Source organism: Capricornis sumatraensis, chromosome 1, assembly GCF_032405125.1.
Source record: "Capricornis sumatraensis isolate serow.1 chromosome 1, serow.2, whole genome shotgun sequence".
NCBI classification, from domain to species: Eukaryota; Metazoa; Chordata; class Mammalia; order Artiodactyla; family Bovidae; genus Capricornis; species Capricornis sumatraensis.
Genome location: NC_091069.1, coordinates 56,159,945 through 56,182,169, shown reverse-complemented (window position 1 = coordinate 56,182,169; position 22,225 = coordinate 56,159,945). Strand labels below are relative to the sequence as shown.

Sequence of the window (22,225 nt, the reverse complement as noted above, 5' to 3'; positions counted from 1 at the left end):
TGGTGCATGGGCTCAGAGGTGCAGCATATGGGCTTAGTTCTAGCCCCGTGGCATGTGTGATCTTAGTTCTCTGACCAGGGATTGAACCCGAGTCCCCTGCATTGGAAGGCAGATTCTTAACCACCATAGGAGTTCCATGGTTTGATAATATTTTTAAAAACATGTTTGAGAGCTGAGTTCCAAGGTTTGGGGCTCACTAGTCCTTTTCTCCTGAGGAGATGCAGGGCCTTTCGTACTGAATAAGTGCCTTGCAGAAGAACAGAAATAAGCGTGGCCTGGGAATGAGGGGACCTGAACGCCAGTCAGTGCGTTCATGTGTGCTGACACGCTGTCACATCGCCTGAAGGAAGGGGAGGTCACAGAACCTTCCGTTTTCAAGGGGTGTCCCATTGGGGCAGAGAGGAGGCCGCACTTAACTCTGCTGTTTTCTGACAGCAGAGTGAACTGGTTAATGGGAAGAATGAAGACATCGAGTGTCTCCTGGTGATGTCCTTTCTTGATCCCGTGATATCATTAAAACCATGGTATTGAGTTTGTCTTACAAAGTGTCTGACTGAACCTATAGTAAAGTGCTTTGTATTAATGTTTCAGGCCAAAGAACAGACTGGGGCAACAGCATCTGTCATTTATGTCCCTCCTCCCTTTGCTGCTGCTGCCATTGATGAAGCTATCGAGGCGGAAGTGCCCCTGGTCGTGTGCATCACTGAAGGTATCCCACAGCAGGACATGGTGCGGGTCAAGCACAAACTGCTGCGCCAGGGAAAGACCAGGCTGGTCGGGCCGAACTGCCCTGGAGTCATCAATGTGAGTGTACAGAACGAAACGAGCCCGATTTAGCCTCTGAAGGCTAACTGTGAGTCAGTCCAAGTATATTTGTGTGTATGATCTCAGAGTTAAAATTTTTTTTTCACTTTTCTGATACTGTCAATTACTTTCCTTTAGCCTGGAGAATGCAAAATTGGCATCATGCCTGGCCATATTCACAAGAAAGGAAGAGTCGGTGAGTATGTATTTCTTATAGATTAAAAAACAAAATTTCTTGCCCCTATGCTCAAAACTCACAAAGAGATTTGATGGTACAAATCAAATTCATTTTAATTCATTCAATTTTAAGTTTACCTTGAAAGTTTTATAGTGAATTGATTCTGTGTCCTGAATTAATGTTTGAGGAACACTAATTCTACAGAATCAAGATATTTTTGGGTCTTTTAAAAAGATTCTTTTTCTTCTCAAGCACACTATGGATTCTTCCATGTATTTGCATGTATCCATAATTTTATCACTTAGTAATATTTTATTGAGTGATTATATCACAATTTGTCCATTCTCCCATTGATGAACATTTCTGTTATTTCTAGGTTTGAGTCATTATGAATAAGGTTAAAGTAAACTTTTGTGTACAGGCCTTTTTGTGGATACGTTTTCCTTTCTTTTGGGTACAGTGCCTATAGGTAGAATTGCTAAGTCATAGGGTCAAGGTATGTTCAGCTTTATAAGAAGTTACCAAATAGATCTGCAAAGAGACTGTGTTCTAAACTCCCACTATCAATGTATGAATGTTCCAGTCACTCTGTACTTAGGCTTTATGGGTCCTGTGCCGAGTTGCCTTTCTGATCACTACCCTGCTTTCTGAGGGGCCCATAGACCTCAAAAACAACTAAGAGAAGTTTAGGAAAGTTCTTTCGACCTTGGTCCTCAAGATGGCCATAACACATTGATGAGGAAATCCTCTGGGAGACTGCCTTTAACTTAAAGGACTTAAAAAAAATTTTCACCTGAAAGAAATACACGACACTACAAGATTTTCTTTTTTTTTTTTTGACACTACAAGATTTTCAAGGAGGTAATGGAGAAAAGATGACTTTTTTGGTACTAACTATTCCTATTTTGATACCAGTACTAATATTCTCAGAAGCCTCATTAGCTTCCAGTCCTTAAGCTAAGTGTTTAGGAAAAGGAAGGAATTTTCAGTCCCTTGGGTATTTCTGATTGGGACATCATGTAATATAATAGCAGTGCAATAATATAGTGGCTTTCTAGTTTGTGTTAATGATAACTAAAATTGTATAACAGCTAAAGCTAATTGAGTATAATTGTAGAAAGTGATTAGATTCCAAATTGATATTTAATGGTGCAGTATTTTTGTATTTATGTTAGAATTTTTACTGTCAACCTCTTGTGACATACTAGACTCCTACATCTTTTTAAAATTTTTATTTTAAACTTTTTATATTTAGATAATTATAAATTCACATGTAATCATAATACAGACAGATCTCTGTGTACCCTTTATTCACTGTCCCCCAATGATAACGTCTTACAAAATGATAACGCCGTGTCACAATTAGTATATTGACATTATGACAGACATAGGGAATTTTTCCATCACTACAGGAATCCCTCATCTTAACATTTTATAGCTACATCCACTTCCTTCCTACTCCTACTCCCTTTTCAATCCTTGGAAACTAATAATCCTCTTATTTTTTTTTCTAAATTTTTTAAATTTCAGGAATGCTATATAAATGAGAGCATATAGTATGTAGCCTTTGGAGACTGGCTGTTTATACTCGGTATAATTCTCTGGAGATTCATTCAGATTATTGTATCAGTAGTTCATTGCTTTTTATGACTGAGTAGTAGTCTAGGGTACAGATGTTTGTTGAACCAATTACGTGTTGAAAGATGCTGGGATTGTTTCCAGTTTGGGGCTATTAAAAGTAAGTCTGTTATAAACATTTGTGTATAATTTTTTATATAACACAAAAAAATCTTCATTTCTTTGGGATGAATGCCCAGGAGTGCAGTTGCTGGGTTGGGTAACAGTTGTGTGTTATTTAAGAAACTGCCAAATTATTACCCATCATGGCTATACTGTTTTTCCTTTCCATCACCAGTGTACCTGTGATCCAGTTTTTCTGTATCTGTGCCAGCATTTATAGTCACTGTTTTTATATTAGGCATTCTGATAAGTGTTCAGTGATACCTCATGGTGGTTTTAATGTACATTCCCCTAATGGCTAACGGTACTGAACATTTTTTCGGGTATTTGTTTGTCATCTGTATATCTTCTTCCCTGGTGGCTCAGACGGTAAAGTGTCTGCCTACAATGCAGGAGACCCAGGTTCAATCCCTGGTCGGGAAGATCTGGAGAAGGAAATGGCAACCCACTTCAGTATTCTTGCCTGGAAAATCCTATGGACGGAGGAACCTGGTAGGCTACAGTCCATGGGGTTGCAAAGAGGCAGGCAAGACTGAGCCACTTCACTATATCTTCTTCAGTGAAATGTTTCTTTGTGTTTTTTTGCCCCTGGTCTAATTGGTTACTGTTGAGTTTTGAGAGTTCTTTCTATGTTCTAGATACTAGTACTTTGTTGGATATGTGGCTTGCAAATATTTTCTCCCCATCCGTAGCTTGTGTTTTCATGCTTTTAACGGGATCTTTCGGAGAGTAAAAGTATTTTCATTTTGATGAACTCTTACTTACTGACTTTTTTCTTTTGTGAAACATGCTTTTGACCTCAAGTCTAATAACTCTTTACTTAGCCTTAAGTACCTATTTTTTCCTGAAAGTTTTATAGTTTTATGTATTTTTATTTGCTTGCCTGTGCTGCACAGCAGCTTGTGGGATTTTATTAATAGTTCCCAGACTAGGGATTGAACCCAGGCCCTCAGCAGTGAGACTGCAGAGTCCTAACCACTGGACTGCCAGTGAATTCCTGAAAGTTTTGTAGTTTTACACTTAAATCCCATAGTCCAATTCAAATGATTTTTCTAGGCATGAGATTAGATCAAAATTCTTTTTGTCTATATGTGTTTAGTTGCTTCAGCACCATTTATTAAAAAGATCATCTTTCTTTCATTGAATTGCTTTTGTATTTTTGTCAGTAAACATCTTATTTGTGTTGATCTATTTCTGGGTTTCATCAGTACTGCACAACTTTAATACTATGTTGAAATAATAACTCTTAAAATTGGATGGATTGCTTTTTTGTACTTCACTCTTTTAAAAATTATTTTAGCCTTTTCTAGTTTACTTTTTCATATAATTTCAAGGTAATCTTGTCTCTATCTACAGAAATTATTGTCGGGATTTTTATGTAAATTGTGTTAAATCTGTATGTCAGTCTCAGGTGAATAGACACGTTTACTCTGTTGAATATTCCAGTCCATGAATGCAGTATATCTTCATTTACTAAGATTGCCTTTGATTTCTTTCATGGGCATTGTATAGTTTTTAACATAAAAGTCCACTGTGTGTTTTGTTAGATTTACACTAGGTATTTCTTTTTATTGAAAACTGTTGTAAATTTTATGGTATTTTAATTCTGGTGTCCATGTGCCTGTGGCTAATGTACAGAAATACAACTAATTTTGTTTATCTTACATCTTGCCATATTGCTGTAGACCTTAGGGGTTTCTTGGTAGATATTTAGCATTTTCTGTGTTAGACAACCCATGTTATCTACAGGTAGGGATAGTTTTATTTCTTCCTTTTAGGACACTCAAGAGAAAGTCTTTTTAACTAGCCATGTTTTGCTTGTTATTGTGTTCTTCGTTCTTGAGGCTCCAGGGTTCCTTCTTATATCATTTCTCTTCTTTCCAGAGACCTTATTAATATATTAGCCATTCTTTTATGATGGAACTGTTGGCAACAAATTCTTTACTTTTCCCTCATTTGAAAATGTTTTTATTTCCCCTTCTTTCATAAAGACTAACAACACTGGGTACAGGATTTAGGGTTGACAGTTCTTTTAGCAGTTAAAAAATGTTGACCCGTTTCTTGATTCCATGGGTTCTGATGAGAAAACTGATATCATTTGAGTTGTTTTTTCATGTATAGGAAGGTGTTATTTTTCACTTGCTGCTTTTAAGATTTTTTTTTTTTTGAGGGGGGAGTCTTTGATTTTCTGAAGTATATTAGAAGTTTTGGTGTGAATTTCTTTGGATTTATCCTGTTTTTAGTTTGCTCACTTTCTCACATGTAGATTTAAGTTTCATGAAATATTGAATTTGGTAAAACATTATTTCTTTGAGCACTGTTTCAGCCCCATGTTCTTTTTTCTCTCCTTCCAGGACTGTGATACAGGAATATTCAATCTTTTGTTACAGTTCCATAGGTCCCTGAGGTTCTGCTCATTGTTTTTTCCTAGTCTGTTCTTTCTGCCATTCAGGTGGGGTAATTTCCATTGTTTTATCTTTCATTTCACTGATTTTTTTCCTCTCTGCTCTCCATTATGCTATTTAACTCATCCACTGAGCTTTTAGCTTTGGTTATAGTATTTTTCAGTTCTAAAATTTCCATTTGGTCCCTCTATATCTTCTTTTTCTTTATTTTTTTTAAAGTGAGGCTTCCTTCATATTTCTTTGATAAAGCTTCTATTTTTTTATTTATTTCAAGCATGTTCATAATTATTGAAAGTGTTTTATCATGACTTCTTCAAATTTCTTGTCAGATAATTCTAACTTCCCCTCATTTTATGATTAGCATCTATTGATTATTTTTTGTTGTTGTTGTTTTTTAATTCAGTTTGAGATCTTCCTGATTTTTGGTAGGTCAGATGATCTTTGGTTGAAACCTGAAAGTGTGGGCTATTGTATTATGAGGTCTAGGTTTATGTGAACCTTCTGTTTTAGCTGACTTAATTCATACTGCTTCAGCAGGGAATGTGGGGGAGGTACCTTGTTCCTGTCAGGTGGAGGTAGAAGTCCAAGTTCCCTTCTTCCCTCTATCGTTCGAGTGAGTGGGCTTCTATTCACTGGGGATAACAGCCAGCTCCTTACTTTGTCTCCCCTGACACTAGTGAGGATGGAATTGTTATTGCCGCTGCTACTGCTGCTAAGTCACTTCAGTCGTGTCCGACTCTGTGCGACCCCGTAGATGGCAGCCCATCAGGCTCCCCCGTCCCTGGGATTCTCCAGCAAGAATACTGGAGTGGGTTGCCATTTCCTTCTCCAATGCATGAAAGTGAAAAGTGAAAGTGAAGTCGCTCAGTCGTGTCCGACTCTTAGCCACCCCATGAACTGCAGCCTGCCAGGCTCCTCTGTCCATGGGATTTTCCAGGCAAGAGTGCTGGGCAGTAGTGAAAGCCCTGATTTTCCTCTAGGCCTTTCCTGATCCCAGGAAATGGAGAGGCCTCACTGCTGCCAGATGAGGATGGACATCCATGCTTCTCAGCTGGTTCCCACTGGCACCGTGGGGGTGGGGCGGGACTCAGTACCAGCCTGTGTAGGTGAAAGTCTGGTTCTGTACGTGCTGGTGGGCGTGCTGCCAGGGTGCCTCATCTCAGCCTTGCAAATGGAAAGTCTGGGTTTCTTTGTTGGCCTTTGCTTATGGGAGTCGAGGGAGAGCCACAGGTTTTCTGTGGTGCACAGTCGGCATGGAGTGGCTATTGTCTGAACGTTTTCTGCTTTGCTAGACTGTCCTTGGTTCTTTTGCTAAAGAAAGCTGCTGTTTGGATGGGGATTTCTGTGCCTTTATGTGTTTCTAGGATGCGGGCTTCTTTATCTTTGTATCTGGGACACATGAGGCAAAAGGAAACTCGGAAACACTTCATTGTTCTACTCGAGTCTCAAGGTCTCTAGGACTCTACCTTCTATCTAACTTTCAGAGATTTCTTGTATTTGTTTTATATGTAGTGTCCAGGACTTTTACTTGCATTTAGCAGAAAGAATACAGGAAAATACCTCTGCTTTTTGGAAGCAGAAGTATCCCTATGGTAGATATTTTTAAGTGATAGTCTCTTTTACTATATATATATACTTCAAGGATGGCAGGAGTAATCTACCCTAAAAACATTGCTTTCATTACCTTAAATGTGTGTACTTTGCATTTATATAAATTATATGTCATTTTTATATGTATATAAATTATATATCACTTTCATTTTAGATGAAATCCCCTTAAAAGAATGGTAAAATCCTAGTGCTGCTATTCACTGATTATTATACTGACCATCAAAAGGCTAGAATAGATAACATAGTTGTGCTTCCCAGTAATCTAGGGTGTTGCATGAACAGGAACATGATTCTATCGTGAGAATCAAGTAGGAATGTAAAGGAGACTAGGTAATTACATATGAAGAAATACGACTAAGTTACTTGTCTTTGATTTAAAAGCTAAATGCACCAAATGTACATAGGTGTTGCCTACCTACCCTTCTCATTTATGAAAGGTCTCTCATGTTGGAGAGAGAGGTTATAGACAGGAAGCTCTTGAGAGTAGGGAAAAACTGATGAATGAGACACATGGGGTATGGTGTTATTGGCTGTCATTTGTCGTGAGATAGGGTCCAAATAGTGATTGGTCTTAAAACTATCTCCAGTTAGATTTTGTTGAAGAGGGTGATTGTACTCCATCAATTTTCAGTTTTGATCTATTTGGTACATATTTACTGAATTCCTTTTGTGCCTGAACTGTACTCTATATGGGGAACTCGAGGGTGGGGAAAACAGTCCCATTTACTAACCCCTGGAAGTTACAAGTCCAACAGAAAAGATAATCACTGCAGAATCTCCAACAGCATTGGTGGTCTCTACTGATCAGTGTAGGAAAGCAGGGTTCTGACTTGAGGAATCTTGTGTGGTCAGGAGACAGGAAGCCTAACTATGAATTTATTTTTTGAAACCGAGGCTCTTAACCAAAGGTTAATACTTGAAATACTTTGGCCACCTCATGCGAAGATTTGACTCATTGGAAAAGACCCTGATGCTGGGAGGGATTGGGGGCAGGAGGAGAAGGGAGGACGACAGAGGATGAGATGGCTGGATGGCATCACCGACTTGATGGACATAAGTTTGAGTAAACTCTGGGAGTTGGTGATGGACAGGGAGGCCTGGCGTGCTGCGATTCATGGGGTCGCGAAGAGTCAGACACGACTGAGCGACTGAACTGAACTGAACTGAATACCTGAAATTTATGCCTTCTTTTTTCCATGTGGACCTTTATATAGATCTATTGTTCCATTTTACTTTGTCTGCACCAGAAGGGCATTTTTTGTAGAAGACTTCAGGTATCTCTTAACTGCTTTTGTAGAAATAAAACAACCCTAACTAGCTGGATCTCATGCATGCAGATGGCGTTACCTGGAACTTGAGAAGCTGCATAAGGGTCTTGGAGGCCTGGTGAAGGACAACCACCAGGAACAAACTAAAAGGGCAGAAGTCCAGGAATGTATTCCATGTAGCCAGCCAGCCAAAAAACTTTAGGGTTCAAAAATAAAGTGAAACCAGTTACCACTAATCTTAAGAAGATAAACATTGTGAATGATTAAGAAGTTAAAAGAGTGAATGAAACTCTTGTAAATATACAGAAGGGACTTGCAAACTTCCCAAAAAGCCTTTCCACTGAACCTCTGAAGAAAGAGTTGATTTCTCAGCAGTGTCAAGAAACCACAGTTAATGTTGATGAGGCTACAAAACTAGTGGCTCAGTTGTAATACACTGGTGATGCACCAAAAAACCCAATAAATTAAATGTTTTATATATTAAAAAAACCCTAACTAATAAAATCCTTTCTTTTTCTAACTTTTAAAACCTCCCTGCTGTAATTTAGGCCTTTTCTCCTTATTCCATGACCTGACGGTGGTGTGTGTTTGGAGGACAAATTGTGGAATGGTTTATATACATGTGTTTGTGGTTTATTTTACTATATGAGAGTCACATGAGCACTCTTTAATATTTCTGAGTTCTCCTTCTTTAAGGTATCGTGTCTAGATCCGGCACCCTGACTTACGAAGCGGTTCACCAGACAACACAAGTTGGATTGGGGCAGTCTTTGTGTGTTGGTGAGGACTTTTTCTAAACTCGTTTTATCGGAGTTCAGTGTCTTCACTGAATAAATGTAATAATAATTATTGGTTTGACTATTTGTGAGAGATTTTGATGTCATTTTATGAAAAAGCTGTTATGATCTTGAGTTTAATTTGCTTATACATGAAGCTGGCTGTTAACATTTTCAAGATTCACTGTCCAGGATTTAACTCCTATGTTTCAGAACAAACATCCTGGGGTGTAGTCCCTGAGAACAGGACTCACTTTGCTTGTTGTGAAGCAGTGGCCCTTCAAGATAGGGCTTTGGCACTGTGTTATCATCGCCAGCTGTCACTCAGTGCTTCACAGCTACGAATTCTTTGCCAATCACTGTCTCACTCTTTAAGGGCGACTCTGTGAGGCACCACTGAGCTGGCACAGAGTCCTGTGGTAACTTCATTGGTGGATGGAGGAGGGTTGAGTTCCCTGGACCCTCTCTCTTTGCCCCATCATACTGCCTCCCATTTACAAAAGAGTTTTTACATTTTAAAATAATTTTGATATTTTTTGCCAAAAGCCAGGCAAATTTCTCATTTTTATAACAATTCCTTCATGTTTTTAGACCATCTTTTAAAAGCTTTTCAAAGGCAGCTTTTGTGGATCAAAAAAATTATGAAATATAACCCTGGAGTATTTTTATTGACTCAAATTGATAAAATCAGTATTAAACATTAAATGAGCTTTTCTACGTGCAAAAGCACAATCTTTAAGACAAGATAACTTAACGTGATAGAACATAAAAGGTTTTGTCATAGAGTGGCCAGTTCCATCTTCTCTAGCCTCTGTTTTTAATCTGTAGATTGAGAGTAGTAATTTCCCTCGCACAGAGAGTATAATGGTTAGGAAATGGCAGGTCTGATGTGTGCTAAGGCACAGACCTGACACGTGGTTTAAACTCAGTCGATGCTGCTCCCCTTCCTCAGCTTCAGTCCTGAGCCATGCCTTCAAGGGTAGGAAGCCAGTCCTGCCTTCAGTAAGTTTATAACTTAAAAATTTAGAAAGTGGCCCCCAGTGGAGGGAATCCTGACTTGAATCCGATCTAAGTACTTGTGCTAAAAAGCCGTGTGTTTGTGGTAGAGCCCCTGTGTGTGGTCTCTGTCATCTCCCACTCCAGGTTAGAGGGAAGAGGGATCAAGACACCTACCCCACCCACTGCCGGGGCATGTGTCTTAACTTGTGAGTGGTTCCTCGGCAGTGTCCCTCATCAGATAGTTACTTAGTGCAAATAAATTTTTTTTTTCTTTTTTTGCTGTAGAAGAAATACAAATATCCAGTATTTCTAATATGGCATTAAGTCTCCAATATGGTAGTAAGTTTTGCGGTTCATGTGAGCAATAATAAATCACAACAAACTGTGAGGGTAATAGCATACAGATGCACGCACGCACGCACACACACACACACACACACACACACACACACACACCCCACACCCACTAGCATACAGATGCACGCACGCACACACACACACACACACACACACACACACACACACACACACCCCACACCCACCCCCCCTGAGCTAATCAAGATACTTCATTAACCTTTTGTGCTAGGAGATGATAAAGGGAACTTTTTGATTATAATATTAAGTAGTATAATTATTTTTAATTTCAGAATTAATTGCCTATTATATACAAAGTACTGATACTGAGCTACTCACCAGAAGTCAGTGGTTAAAAGTTATAACTTACTAAAGAGTAACTGTATTCCTGAAAAAGCTAATGTGTTTTCAAAAGTAACGTTCTTCTAATTAGGGAAACTATATAAAGTGCTCATTATTAAAGAGCTATGTAGGAGTAATTTGCGGGGGAGGGAAGAGTCTTGATAAGGAGCCAAAGAAAAAGATGGCTTTTTGTGACTAACAAGACCCAACCACCATTTAATATTCATGTAAAATATTAAAAGCAGAAATAAGTCTAGCATTTTATGATTTTTTAAATGTTACATGCAAGAGTGATGACGCATTTAAAAATATTTGTAAGAAGGGCATATGCAAAATAAGAAACCTGTTGAAACAATATTTCCTGACTTAATTTTCAGAGGGTGTTGATATTCTTGACTTTTCCAGGCATTGGAGGCGATCCTTTCAATGGAACAGACTTTACAGACTGCCTTGAAATCTTTCTGAATGATCCGGCCACAGAAGGCATCATATTGATTGGTGAAATTGGTGGTAATGCCGAAGAAAATGCTGCAGAATTTTTGAAGCAACATAATTCAGTAAGTTTGGCTGTGGAAGGATACAGCTCTTTGCTCTTGAATAATATCACAGGTTTGCTTTAGAAGTTGTTTTTGTTTAAGGATGAATTTTTTAAGCAAACATGAAAGGTAAAATTAAATCTTACTGAGCTGAGCCTGGAACACTGACCACTCAGGGAATGTGGGACTCTTTCTGGGTTGATTCTCCTCCCCATTTCCCTTGATGCTCTTTTCTGATGAATCCTCCCTCCAGGCATCTCCTTTTATTTCCTGGTAGGTCGTCTGCTAAACAGAACTTTCAGGCCATCAGCCAGAAAGCTCTCACTTGACCTGCGCATGTCCATTTTCACCTGCCATTGATGTCCTTTCTTCCGACCTCAGGGGATGTGTGTCCTTTCTCTTCGTCAAGGCTGGCTGTCTAGTGATCCTGTCCTTTATACCTTTTCCAGAATCTTGTCTCCTTCTAGCTTCAGTCTTTCCTTATAGAGTAGCACTTTGCTTCAAAGGTCAAGTGGAGAAGCTTTATTGACTGTCCTATGAAGGCTTTCCTTGTTGCCTCTCCCTTTGAATTAAACAAAAAAGAATAGTGTGGTGTTGTATCATAATTTCATTTAACTCAAGGGAATTAAGCTCTGTTTCTGGGGTAAAGGAGGGTGGTAGGAAGAGAGCGGGGGGCATAGTAAAGACAGAAGCAGCTTGGTGCCCAGCAGTCCCCTCCCCACAACATTGAGCTTGTGTGCTCTGAATTACTGTGGCCAAAGCCTGGATGCAGATGGTTTCCAGGGTGTCCCTGACACTGACGAATGAGTGAAGAGTGAAGGGGAATCTTCAGGGGGCCGGGCAAGAGGGCAGAGAGAACTTGTGTCTATGCTTATGAAAGAGATTGAGAGTAAGTGTGTCAAAATTAAATGCCACAGAAAATGAGTACTGGAGAGTTAAAGGAAAAGATGATATCACCTGCAGAATAGCCTGTGCAAAATGATGCATATTTAGGTATTGCTGTTTAGTCGCTCAGTCGTGTCTGACGCTTTGCAACCCCATGGACTATAGCCCCCCAACCAGTCTCCTTTGTCCATGGAGTTTTCCAGGCAAGAATACTGGAGCAGGTTGCCATTTCCTTCTCCATATTTATATGTAATTGAAGGAATTTTCAAAGGCTCTTTTTAATCTATGTGTTTTTCTTCAGTGGTAATTTTAAGAGTTCCTCTTATTCTGATGAACTTTCCTGGTGGTTCAGATGGAAAAGAATTTGCCTGTAGTGTAGGAGACCCGGGTTCAATCCCTGGGTCGGGAAGATCCTCCGGAGAAAGGAATGGCTACCCACACCAGTATTCTCGCCTGGAGAATTACATGGATGAGGAGGCCTAGTGGGCTACAGTCCATGGGGTTGCAAAGAGCCGGACATGACAGAGCGACTGATGCTTTTACTTTACTCTCTGGATCTCTTTCTTTATTTTCTATTCACTCCCTAATCCTCAGCAATTAGGTTTTGTCTGCCACTTAGAAGCTCTGTGACCTTGGGCATGTTCCTTAACTTCACTGTGCCTCAGTTTCCTCACTGGCTAAATAGGGATACAATAGAGCTTCCCTTGGTGCTGTCATAGGGCTGTGGAGACACATGGCGCAGAGCTGCCCCGGGCATGTGGTAAGCACTTCTGCTGGGCTGCTGTGGGGTCTGCTCTCCATGCTGGCACTGCTTTGGCTGAAGTCAGCAGTGGCCTCCATTCATCCTGCTGGCCCTTCTCGTCTTTATCCTTTCCCAGATTTACCCTTTGTGCTTATCCCCTAAGTGTAACTGATCATGGTGTATAAACAACATTGTACTTCATGCAGAAATAAAAGCCATCTTTTATTTCTCTCGCAGCTCTTGCTTCCCCTCAGTTACTGAGATCTGTCTCTGAGATCTTAGTAGTTTGTGGAGATATAAAGTATCATCATCTGTAATTAGACCCTCTGCTCCAGTTCAGCCTCTTATCTTATCTCACCTGGCCCATCTCAGTAATTTTTTTTCCTGATATCTCTGCTCCTTTCCCTCCCGCCTGGCCAACCTGCTGTTTGCCATCCGTGTGGGATAAAGGGCAGACTTAGCGTGGCTTTCCAGCTCCCTACACGCTACCCTGACACTCCTTTTCAGATCCATGTGCTGCTTGTTTTCATCCTTGCTTGCCTTCGCTTGTTCCTTCTGCAAGGCATGCTGAACACCTGACTCTTGCTCTTGTGGACAGCAAACAACTGCTATAGCCTTGCTGCCCAGCCCAGTCCTCTGGCGTATTAGGAGGCAATAATGGTGAATAAGTGAAAGAGTAGGTAAATTAGTAGGAGACTGGAGTAAACAGTATAGAATTTGCATATAACCTACATATACCCTCCTCTATACTGTAAATCATCTCTGGATTACCTACAATACCTAATAAAATGTAAATGCTGTGTACACGGTTGTTAGTTTGGCAGATTTAAATTTCGCTCTTTGAAACTTTCTGGGATTCCTCCCCTGCCCCACCAGACGTTTTCTTTGTGCGGTTGGTTGAATTCTCCAGTGTTCAGACCTCGTGGATAATGGAGGGCCAACTGTACACTATGTTAAAATGAATTTTAAAATGTGTTTAGAATACACAAATCCCTTGATGGGAAAAGCTAAACTTTACATTTTGTTTCATTTGCCATGTTTTCCTATTACTGATTGGTCTCATGGAGCTAAATTTTACTGAGGACCTACTGTGTACAAGCTTCTAGGTTGAACAGTGCAGGTAACATACTAAACGCTTAGCATGGTACCTGACACAGAGTGAACACTCAGTAATCTTGTGTCCTGCGAGGACTGTGTTATCATCATTATAATGACAGTAGTTATCTGCAGGAGTAATGTTTTTTAACCTTTATCTTGATACTTTGAGTAGATGTTTTTGTCTTTTTTTGAGTAAGGAAACTGGTAATTTGCCAGTGGTAAGTACTTCAGAGCTGAGGTTCCCTCCAGGTGGGCCTGACTTCTCCATTACACCAGCAGGGGTCAGGAGTCAGGTCGCAGGGCTCAGGGACACGACACACAGTCCTGGGCATCTTTCAGATTCCGCTCATGCCATCCTAACTCATCTTTTTGTTTTTAGTCTTGCACACTTCACATTTCTGTGTCCTGTTCTCACACTACATTTCCTCATAGTCTTTTCTATTGTATTTTTCAGTCCTTAAAAAAAAAAATCTCAAGTGACTTTTCGTTGACAATAGGACAGATATACATTTGTCAGACATTCTAGGTTCATGCTAATCATGTTTCCTTCTAATATAACATTCTCACTATTTGAATATGGGACAGAGGGATCCAGTGGAAAGTGGTGCCACTCAAGTATCAGATGCTCACATTCTTTGCAAAGCACCCAGTGAATAAATGATTTAGCTTTCTCTTTTTAATTCTCTCCTATAGTAGATGCTGGGCATACAGAAGTAAATGAAAACATAGTCTTGGCATTCAAAGAGTCATCGTCTAGGAGGGGACTCTGTGGGGAATAAGTCATAGCCAGTGTGCTGCGGGTCATGATAGAAAGTGTCAAAGGCACAGCAGAGTCGCTGAACAAAGATGAGCAACTGAAGGGCATTTGTGGAGAGAGTGGGAGGAAGAGTCAGAAGGGTTAGCGGGGAAGAAGAGGCTCGAGCCACGTCTTAAAAGGTATCAGGATTTGCCAAGTATCCAAGGAGGATGGAGAACTTTCTCAGCAGAGGCCCCGGAGGCAGAGCAGTCTGGCATTACTGGAGTAAGCTGGCGTCTAGAGGCTGGAGTCAGCAGCGTCAGACCATGTAGAACCTGTAGAATCTGGCATGCTGGCGCCTTCACGAGGGTCAAGCTAGTGGAAGCAAACTGTGCCAGTGAACTTGCACTGCCATGCGCTTAAAAAAAGTCAGTTTTATTTAAGAATGTCCTTAATGAAGTAGTAAAGATTATTAATTTTATAAAGTCTTGACCCTCAAGTCAGTAGTTTTGTGGTGAAATGGAAAGTAAAGCACTGTCCTAGTTGAATTTTGAGCTAAATTAGCTGCTTTTTTTGTGGACCACCAGTTTTACTGGAAAGAATGACTGCCAGGCACACTGGTTATTGGGTATTTATTTGGTGAATCTTTCCTCAACAGTGAACAAAGCAGTCCTGCTGTGTTTGTGTGTGTTGTCAAGGAAAACAACTCATTGCATTTGTTGACAGTGATTAAGTTTGAGCTTTCAAATGAATATTCTTAAAATACTTGTTTCTGCCACCATGAACTTGACAACTTCCCCCTACTAAAGACTTCTCTAATGAGGCTGGAGGTAATAATGAAGAATGATTTGTTGATATTGAATGATGAAATGTATCAGCATTTAGAAGATCTCCATAACTCTGTGAACCTATATTTTCCTTCTGACCAATGAATGTTACACAATCATTAGAGGTAAAAGATCCAAAAAGATGAATGGATTTTAAAATAACAAAGAAAGAAATAAAATAACAAAGGACTGTGGTTCCAGATTCCAGCATTGCATCATCATCGTCATCTTTAGTCATTCAGTCATGTCTGACTCTTTGTGACCTCATGGACTATATAGCCCACCAGGCGTCTCTGTCCATGGGATTTCCCAGGCAAGAATACTGGAGTGGGTTTCCATTGCATGTAACCATTAAGAAATTACCACTTGAAGAGGTTTGTTTCAGTGTCAAAGAATATCCTCAGTTATCTGACAGATATTAAAATATTTCTCCCTTTTCCAAGTACATATGTGTGTGAGGCCAGATTTTCTCTTGTACTTCAGCCAAAATAACATTTTTGCAGTAGATCTAACATAAAAGCAGATATCAGAATTTATTTGCCTCTTATTAAATTAGACACTTAAGATTGACAAAAATGTAAAATAATGCCACTCTCCTCACTAAAATGTTTTTAAAAAATAGTTTTAAAAAATTATTATTTTAAGGGAATTAATAAATACTTATAAAATTTCTCAGCTTTAATTTCTAATACTGTAAATATCAGATATAATCTACATTAAAAAAAGTTCTTTGGGATCCACAGTCATTTTTGTAAGTATGAGGGGTCTCAAGACCAAGTGATTTGAGAACTGCTGGTCTGGGAGAAGATAATAGTGCCTGAAGGCACCCAGGTTCCACTTGTGCTCGGGTTCTGCTTTCTGTGGGCCGCTCTGTTTTACCGGATGTCTTACTGCCTCTGAGTTACTTCACTCACTGTGAATCATAACTGTATGTTCATACGTTGCTCCATGACATCTATTAACTGACTGAGATATATACGTATTTTATATTATTTCTTCAACAACATTATAAGTCTAGAGCACAGGAATTCTTTTTTTCCTCCCACAGGAATTCTTACATTTCCTGTGTGTTGGGTTTTTATTTTAAACCTCAGAATCTACTGTGCTGTTTATGCATGTGGCAGTTGTGCGTTAGAATGGATTTTTATTGAATAAGACCAGTCCTGATCTTCCTTCTTACACATCCTATAATGTCAGGAGAAAGGACCCTCAGCTCCCAATCTAATTTAGCTATTTCGTTTCATAGATGAGGCAGCAGAGGCCTAGAGGTGATGGGCCTTGTCCAGGGTCCTGTGACTTTAGTCAAGTGGAGATTGAGACTGGAGACCCCGACTCCTCAGTCCTTTCCAATACACTATCTTTTTCCTTTAAACAAATTTATTAAAGCTAAACTAATAATGAATTAAGACAAAACAACCTGATCTGTGTCTTAATTTGTTATCATCACAAATCATATAACATGTATTTTCAGTTTTTTTTTCAAATGGAAGAGTCACATGTGTATGTGGAAATCAGCTTATGCCAGTGAAGTTGAAGTTTAATATCTAAATAGTTAACAGTTTTGCTTCAGGATTGTTTTTATGAGTTTGGAGGAAAAGCTGAGTCATCTTAAAGGAGAATGCAGTAGTTTCAGTCACAGCTCAATATTTCTGTTGGTTTTCTTAGTGATGATGAGTGACTGGCCCCAACCATTTGTCATTTTCTGGCAGTCATGAATTGGAGGTCCAGTTTTGATCAACTTCTTCATCAGTATGTTTAAAATCCCACTTTCCAGGGTCCCAAGGCCAAGCCTGTGGTGTCCTTCATTGCTGGTTTAACTGCTCCTCCCGGCAGAAGAATGGGTCATGCAGGGGCAATCATTGCTGGAGGAAAAGGTGGAGCTAAAGAGAAGATCGCAGCCCTGCAGAGTGCTGGGGTTGTGGTCAGCATGTCCCCGGCACAGCTGGGAACCACCATCTACAAGGTGAGCTGGAGCAGTGGCCTGAGTGCTCGGAGGTTATGGGCCTTAGAGTGGGAGGCCACACTGGTGGCCTGGGAGCCGTGGTCTTTTCTTCTGAGTCTCCTCTGTTTCTTTCATGCTGGTCTGCAGCTTAACGGTCTCTAGCAACCCCACCAAGATCCCAATATCCTGGTTGGGCATGACCAGGGATAAGGTTCTGATTCAAAACCTGAATTCGTTAAACATTTCCCTTTGCTATTTTGTGAGTAGTGAGATAAGATATACAAGAAAGGGTTTCAGAGTCCATAAGTGCTGTGAATTCCATTTTAGGAGTGGTGCAGAAAATTGCCTTGTGTTTTTTTTTTTTTCCATGGAGAGCCTTTGGGGTATAGTTGTGCTGACTCCATAGGTATTTTTCCAGGGGGAGAGGTTGAAAACTGACTAAGAAGAAATAAAAACTGGGAGTCAGGATGGATGGAGACTAAAGACGAGGATGGGGATTTTTAGTTGGTGTCTTCCATAATCTCTGCAGTGATTTTTGGCAGCCTATCTCTTTGACTGATCATTTAAGGCTCTCTCTCTTTACTTTTATGATGATTATAGACTTTACCAAAAAAAAAAAAAAAAAAAGAGCAAACAAAAGCCAAAGTGTTGTACACGTGCTGAAAACAGGCCCATATTGTCTTCCCAGGAGGGAACATGTTTTGGCATACTCTTCTTTGGCACTGTCCTAGCGATAATAAAATAAACTCCTAGTTTATTGAATCTTTGCGTGATCCTGTCTTATGGCACTGTGTGCCATACTGTTTAAAAGAAATCTAGGTAGGTAGTGAGTATTGTGAGGAAGAATCTTCTTTATTTGAGAGAAGAGGGAAGAAGGGAAAAAGCAAATGCTTCAATTATTGAAGATATGTATTACCATTTTATTCCAGCAGGTGGCAGCAGGCACCTACACATCCTGTTGTATTCTAATTCTCACAATGTAGAGAAATTATTACAATCTAGAGAAACTGATTTTCAGTATTGCTGCCTTTTCCTATATTTCTGAGGTTCTTGATGTTTTGTTTAAATCTGCACTAAATCTGTGTTTAGTTTTATTCTCTGAGAAACTAGACAAACTTGTTTCCATTGCCTTATTAAAAGGGCTGTTGTGGCTCACACATAGCATTACATGTTTGGATAAGCACAATCAAGTTTGTCAGCTCCTAACTCTAATACTGCAGTAGAAAATAAGCATAATTTAAAACCTCACAGCCTCTGCATTTAGGAGACATAAAGTCTTAAGTTCTGAATCTAACTTAGTGAAATCAGACTGACACGGACTCATTTGAAAACTGTCATTTTGTGTTCAAGCCCCTCATCCTGGTGCATTTTACCTCTAATTTTTGGTTGCTCAAGGGATCCTAAAGACAAGAGTCTCAGAATCTAAACACAGTTTAAATTCAGAATCACTTTGACCATGAATGTAATTTGAGGCTTTAATCTTTTTATCCCCTCTCTCTTCTCCTGTTCTTCTGTTCCTGAAGGAGTTTGAAAAGAGGAAGATGCTCTGAAAGAAAAACAGACAGAAGATTCCTTAAGCCTATGGATGAATCACTGTAGCAATGGGAGCGGTGGCTGTTTGCTTCTGATGTCCACTGACCGTCCGCCCGCCCACCTGTTGCTGGTCTTTTCAAGCACAACAGGAAGCCAAAACAAGGTTTAGAGTGTCCTACACTGAGGTGTTTTCACCTCACTAAATAAGAGAAGCAGCCAATAAATCTACCACTTGATTTGAATATGGTTTTAGAGACTTTTTACTGTTCCACTGTGGGGATGGGGAGAGGGGGAGAATTGGAGGGGGCTGTGTGTGCACATGTATGCCTGTGTGCGTGTTTGTGTCTTTCATTGGGCTCTGTAGAGGACATTCTAATGAAAACTTTTGAGAGAATGAGTATAAACATTTCAGTTTGGCATTTATCATAGATACAGAGTGACTAAGTTTCTCTGAATTACAGTTTTGTCATATCTACGTACATAATAGTCTTCGTCTTACAGGATAGTTTTGAGGATTGGAGATAAATATATGAAGTCCTTGGCACATGATAAGGCAACCTAATTTTTGCCAGTTGCCACCATCATTATCACTAGGATTATAGGTAGGAGCTCATCCAAGTTTCAGTTTTTGCCTAACTGGGAAGTGGAATCTTCAATAATGCTTTGTTTTTCTGTGGTTCTGCAGAGGGCTGTTTCCTTCCCCACCCAGAGCCTACATTTCTTTGCTTGAGGTTTCAGACATTTCACTTTGAGAAAGCAGTTAGCCATTCTCTAGTTTGAAAGGGAGCTTGTTAACAAACAATTCCAGTGAAGAAGCAAGAAAATATTCTTACTTTGTGTAGCTGCCCTGAAGGAAACAAGAGCTTCTGAAAATAGTAATAGAAGACCCTCAAGAAGGCTGTTTGGGGAGGCCTTTCCAGGGAGGAGTGATGAGTAGGTCCTTCAGGGCTGGGAAGGTACCAGCCGTGCAAAAAGGAGGACACATACTCAGGCAAAGGCAGGGAGCAGGAAAGAGCTCGTTTTGGGGAGGTGCCTGGGGGAGTGATCCTGAGAGGGCTGGAGGAGGTTTGGAAGACTGGGGAAATGGGTGTTCTGGGAGCTCCCATGACTTTGCACAGGCTGCTGCAGGTGCAAAGAGCAGGTGTTGGGGGATGGATTCAGCCCAAGTATTCTGCCTGGGCCAAGGACCGTGTCTTGATGGGCTTTGGGTCAAGAAGACTTTGGTTCCTGTTCAGTTGTTTCCTCATCTTGAAAGTGGGGCTCATGACCCCATCCCACAGGGTACCCGGCTGGAGTATACATTATGCATATGTGAAGGTGGGCTCTACCAGGGCTTTATGTCACTTCATAACACTTTTGTGGGGGGTTATTTTTTTAAAATTATTTTTCTTACTTTTTTATTCTGTAAACTTTTTTTTTTAAGGCATTGTAAACACTTTTAGTTAAAATCCAGATTTCTGAAACAACTGTACAACACCTAAGAATGGCATCATAGGTCTTTAGCTAAATAAGACATAGCACGAAAATAATATTAATTTTAACTTTTGAAGGTTCTTTTAAAAGCACCACTTAAAATGTACATGTTACCCCCAAAATGAAATACAGAAAAAGTGTTCTATCTCAGGAATGAGTTTGAAAATGCACAAGGAAAGAAGAGAGACAGTTTTTTAACCCCTGGTTATTGATTGTTGGGGGGGGGGGGGTTGCTAAATTCAAAAGGATTTTGAGATTTTCTTACGTTGTTTATTTAAAGGTCAACGGGTACAGAGCTCTTAGGAATTTCCGGGTAAATAAGGGCTACAGCTTTTCACAAATATGGTGACTGGCCAGGTTTCTAAAATCGTCACCCCTAAAAAATAGGATCGACAAGTATCTTTCTGTTTTGAGAAATTCCGAGAAAAGACCACAAGTGCAGCACATCAATAAACAAAAACAAAAACTGGAACTAGTTTTAATAATCTCCGAACACTTATAAATTCTAGATTTATTTTGAAACCAACTTCCAAACAAGACAGAAGAAAACCCAGGCGAATGTATATTACACTGCCGAAGCCGCTTAAACCTGCCGGGACGTCGCTGTGCTCCTTCGTGGAGCGTCAGGTGACTGTCCGCCGTCAGGACGGAGGCCCTGCTGTAAACCCGTCCTGGTGTCTCCGCACCACCCCAGGCCCGGGCTCTGGGAGGGTCTCGCTGGGCCCCCACCTCACCGCTTGCTGGACCGTGTCTGTGACTTCTCGTGGCCGCCCCGCTTCCCCCGCTTCCCGGGCGGCGAGCGCCGGGCGTGGACGCTGTGCTTGTACGGGTGAGACCGGTGCTTCTGGCGCCCTTCCTCCTTCTGGCTCTGGCTTTTCGCCGTGTCCTCTTTTTGTTCGTGGTCTTGCTCTTTGTGGGAGGGCAGGGTGTTCTTAATTGTGTTAATTAGAAATCATTTATTTGTCCCGGCAAGAGGACACTTCATCCAGCCCATTGGTCCCATTGTTTCTGCTCTTGTTTTCCCACGTTTTGTCTCTTTCAGCAGCTCTTCTATTGCTTTCCTCTCCAGCTCCTGGTCCTCTTCCATGGCGGGGGCGGCTTCCGGGATCCTCAGGTGGTGCGGGCTGGCCGGAGGCTCTGCCCCATGCCTCGAAGCGTGCGGGCGCGGCAGGAAGGCTATTCTGTAAACTCTTAACTTGCCTCATGCTTATGCTCAGGGCAGCACAGCTGACATGATGGCCAGGGAGGAAGTCACTTCCAGTCTCCCTGGTTGGCACCTCCAAGATCCTTCCAGGGCAGACAAGTCCTCCTTTTGTCTGAGGCTTTGTGACAAGTACCAATCCAGATGAGAGGCCAGTGACCTCAGCATTCTTTTGAGGGTCCCAGATTCCAGGCTCAGCCTCCTGTTCTGTCCCCCAAACACCCATCTCAAGATGAGCCCTCTCTTCTCACACCTCTGGTCCTAAACCAGGAAGTTCAGTGCCCTCTTGACCCCTTCTCTCTCCCACCTGGCATCTTCCCTTTCTAGTTCCCTTGTCTTTGCTTCCCATCTTCCCTCTCCAACCCCTGCAGCATCTTGAGAAGTCACCCACTCCTCACCTCTCACTTCTCTCCCCTCCTACGACTACTGCTCTGAGCAACTCAAACATACCGAGCAGGATATTTGGTTCTGGTTTTTCTGATTTCATATTTATAAGCAAAAGGTAAAAGTTTAACTCATAACCCCCGTGCATTAAAAAAAATTTTATTACAGAAACTTTCAAACATTTACAAAATGATTATGGTAATATAATGAAGTCCTGTGCACCCGTCACCCAGCTATGACAATGAGCAACATTTTGCTATTACTATATGATGTCTACCTCCAACCCATTCCTGCCAGTGTTTTTATTGTGATAGGTGTTTTGTCAGGGTAAAATTTATATTTGCTGAAATGCATAAATCTTAGCTGTGCATATTTAACAAATGGACAAAGG

The 22,225-nt window shown here is 40.7% G+C and overlaps 1 protein-coding gene, 1 non-coding gene and 2 pseudogenes across 2 annotated transcripts in view; 3 read left to right on the top strand and 1 right to left on the bottom strand.

The window, feature by feature from the left end:
• The window catches only part of SUCLG1 (succinate-CoA ligase GDP/ADP-forming subunit alpha), a 35,972-nt gene extending 16,974 nt beyond the window's left edge, over positions 1-18,998 (top strand). Inside the window, exons 4-9 of the mRNA XM_068977455.1 lie at positions 592-804; positions 943-1,000; positions 8,703-8,786; positions 10,883-11,034; positions 17,076-17,264; positions 18,767-18,998. Of these exons, the coding sequence (XP_068833556.1) occupies positions 592-804; positions 943-1,000; positions 8,703-8,786; positions 10,883-11,034; positions 17,076-17,264; positions 18,767-18,793 (723 nt within the window). The 3' untranslated portion in view covers positions 18,794-18,998. The remainder of the gene's footprint in view (positions 1-591; positions 805-942; positions 1,001-8,702; positions 8,787-10,882; positions 11,035-17,075; positions 17,265-18,766) is intronic.
• TRNAC-ACA (transfer RNA cysteine (anticodon ACA)) lies at positions 3,074-3,145 on the top strand. Its single transcript has one exon. It is a non-coding gene; the product is annotated as a tRNA-Cys (tRNA).
• Positions 6,158-8,438, top strand: LOC138090500 (ribosomal biogenesis factor-like; annotated as a pseudogene).
• Positions 18,999-20,979: 1,981 nt separating the features above from the next.
• LOC138091727 (protein POLR1D-like) lies at positions 20,980-21,336 on the bottom strand (annotated as a pseudogene).
• Between the last annotated feature and the right edge of the window lie 889 nt (positions 21,337-22,225).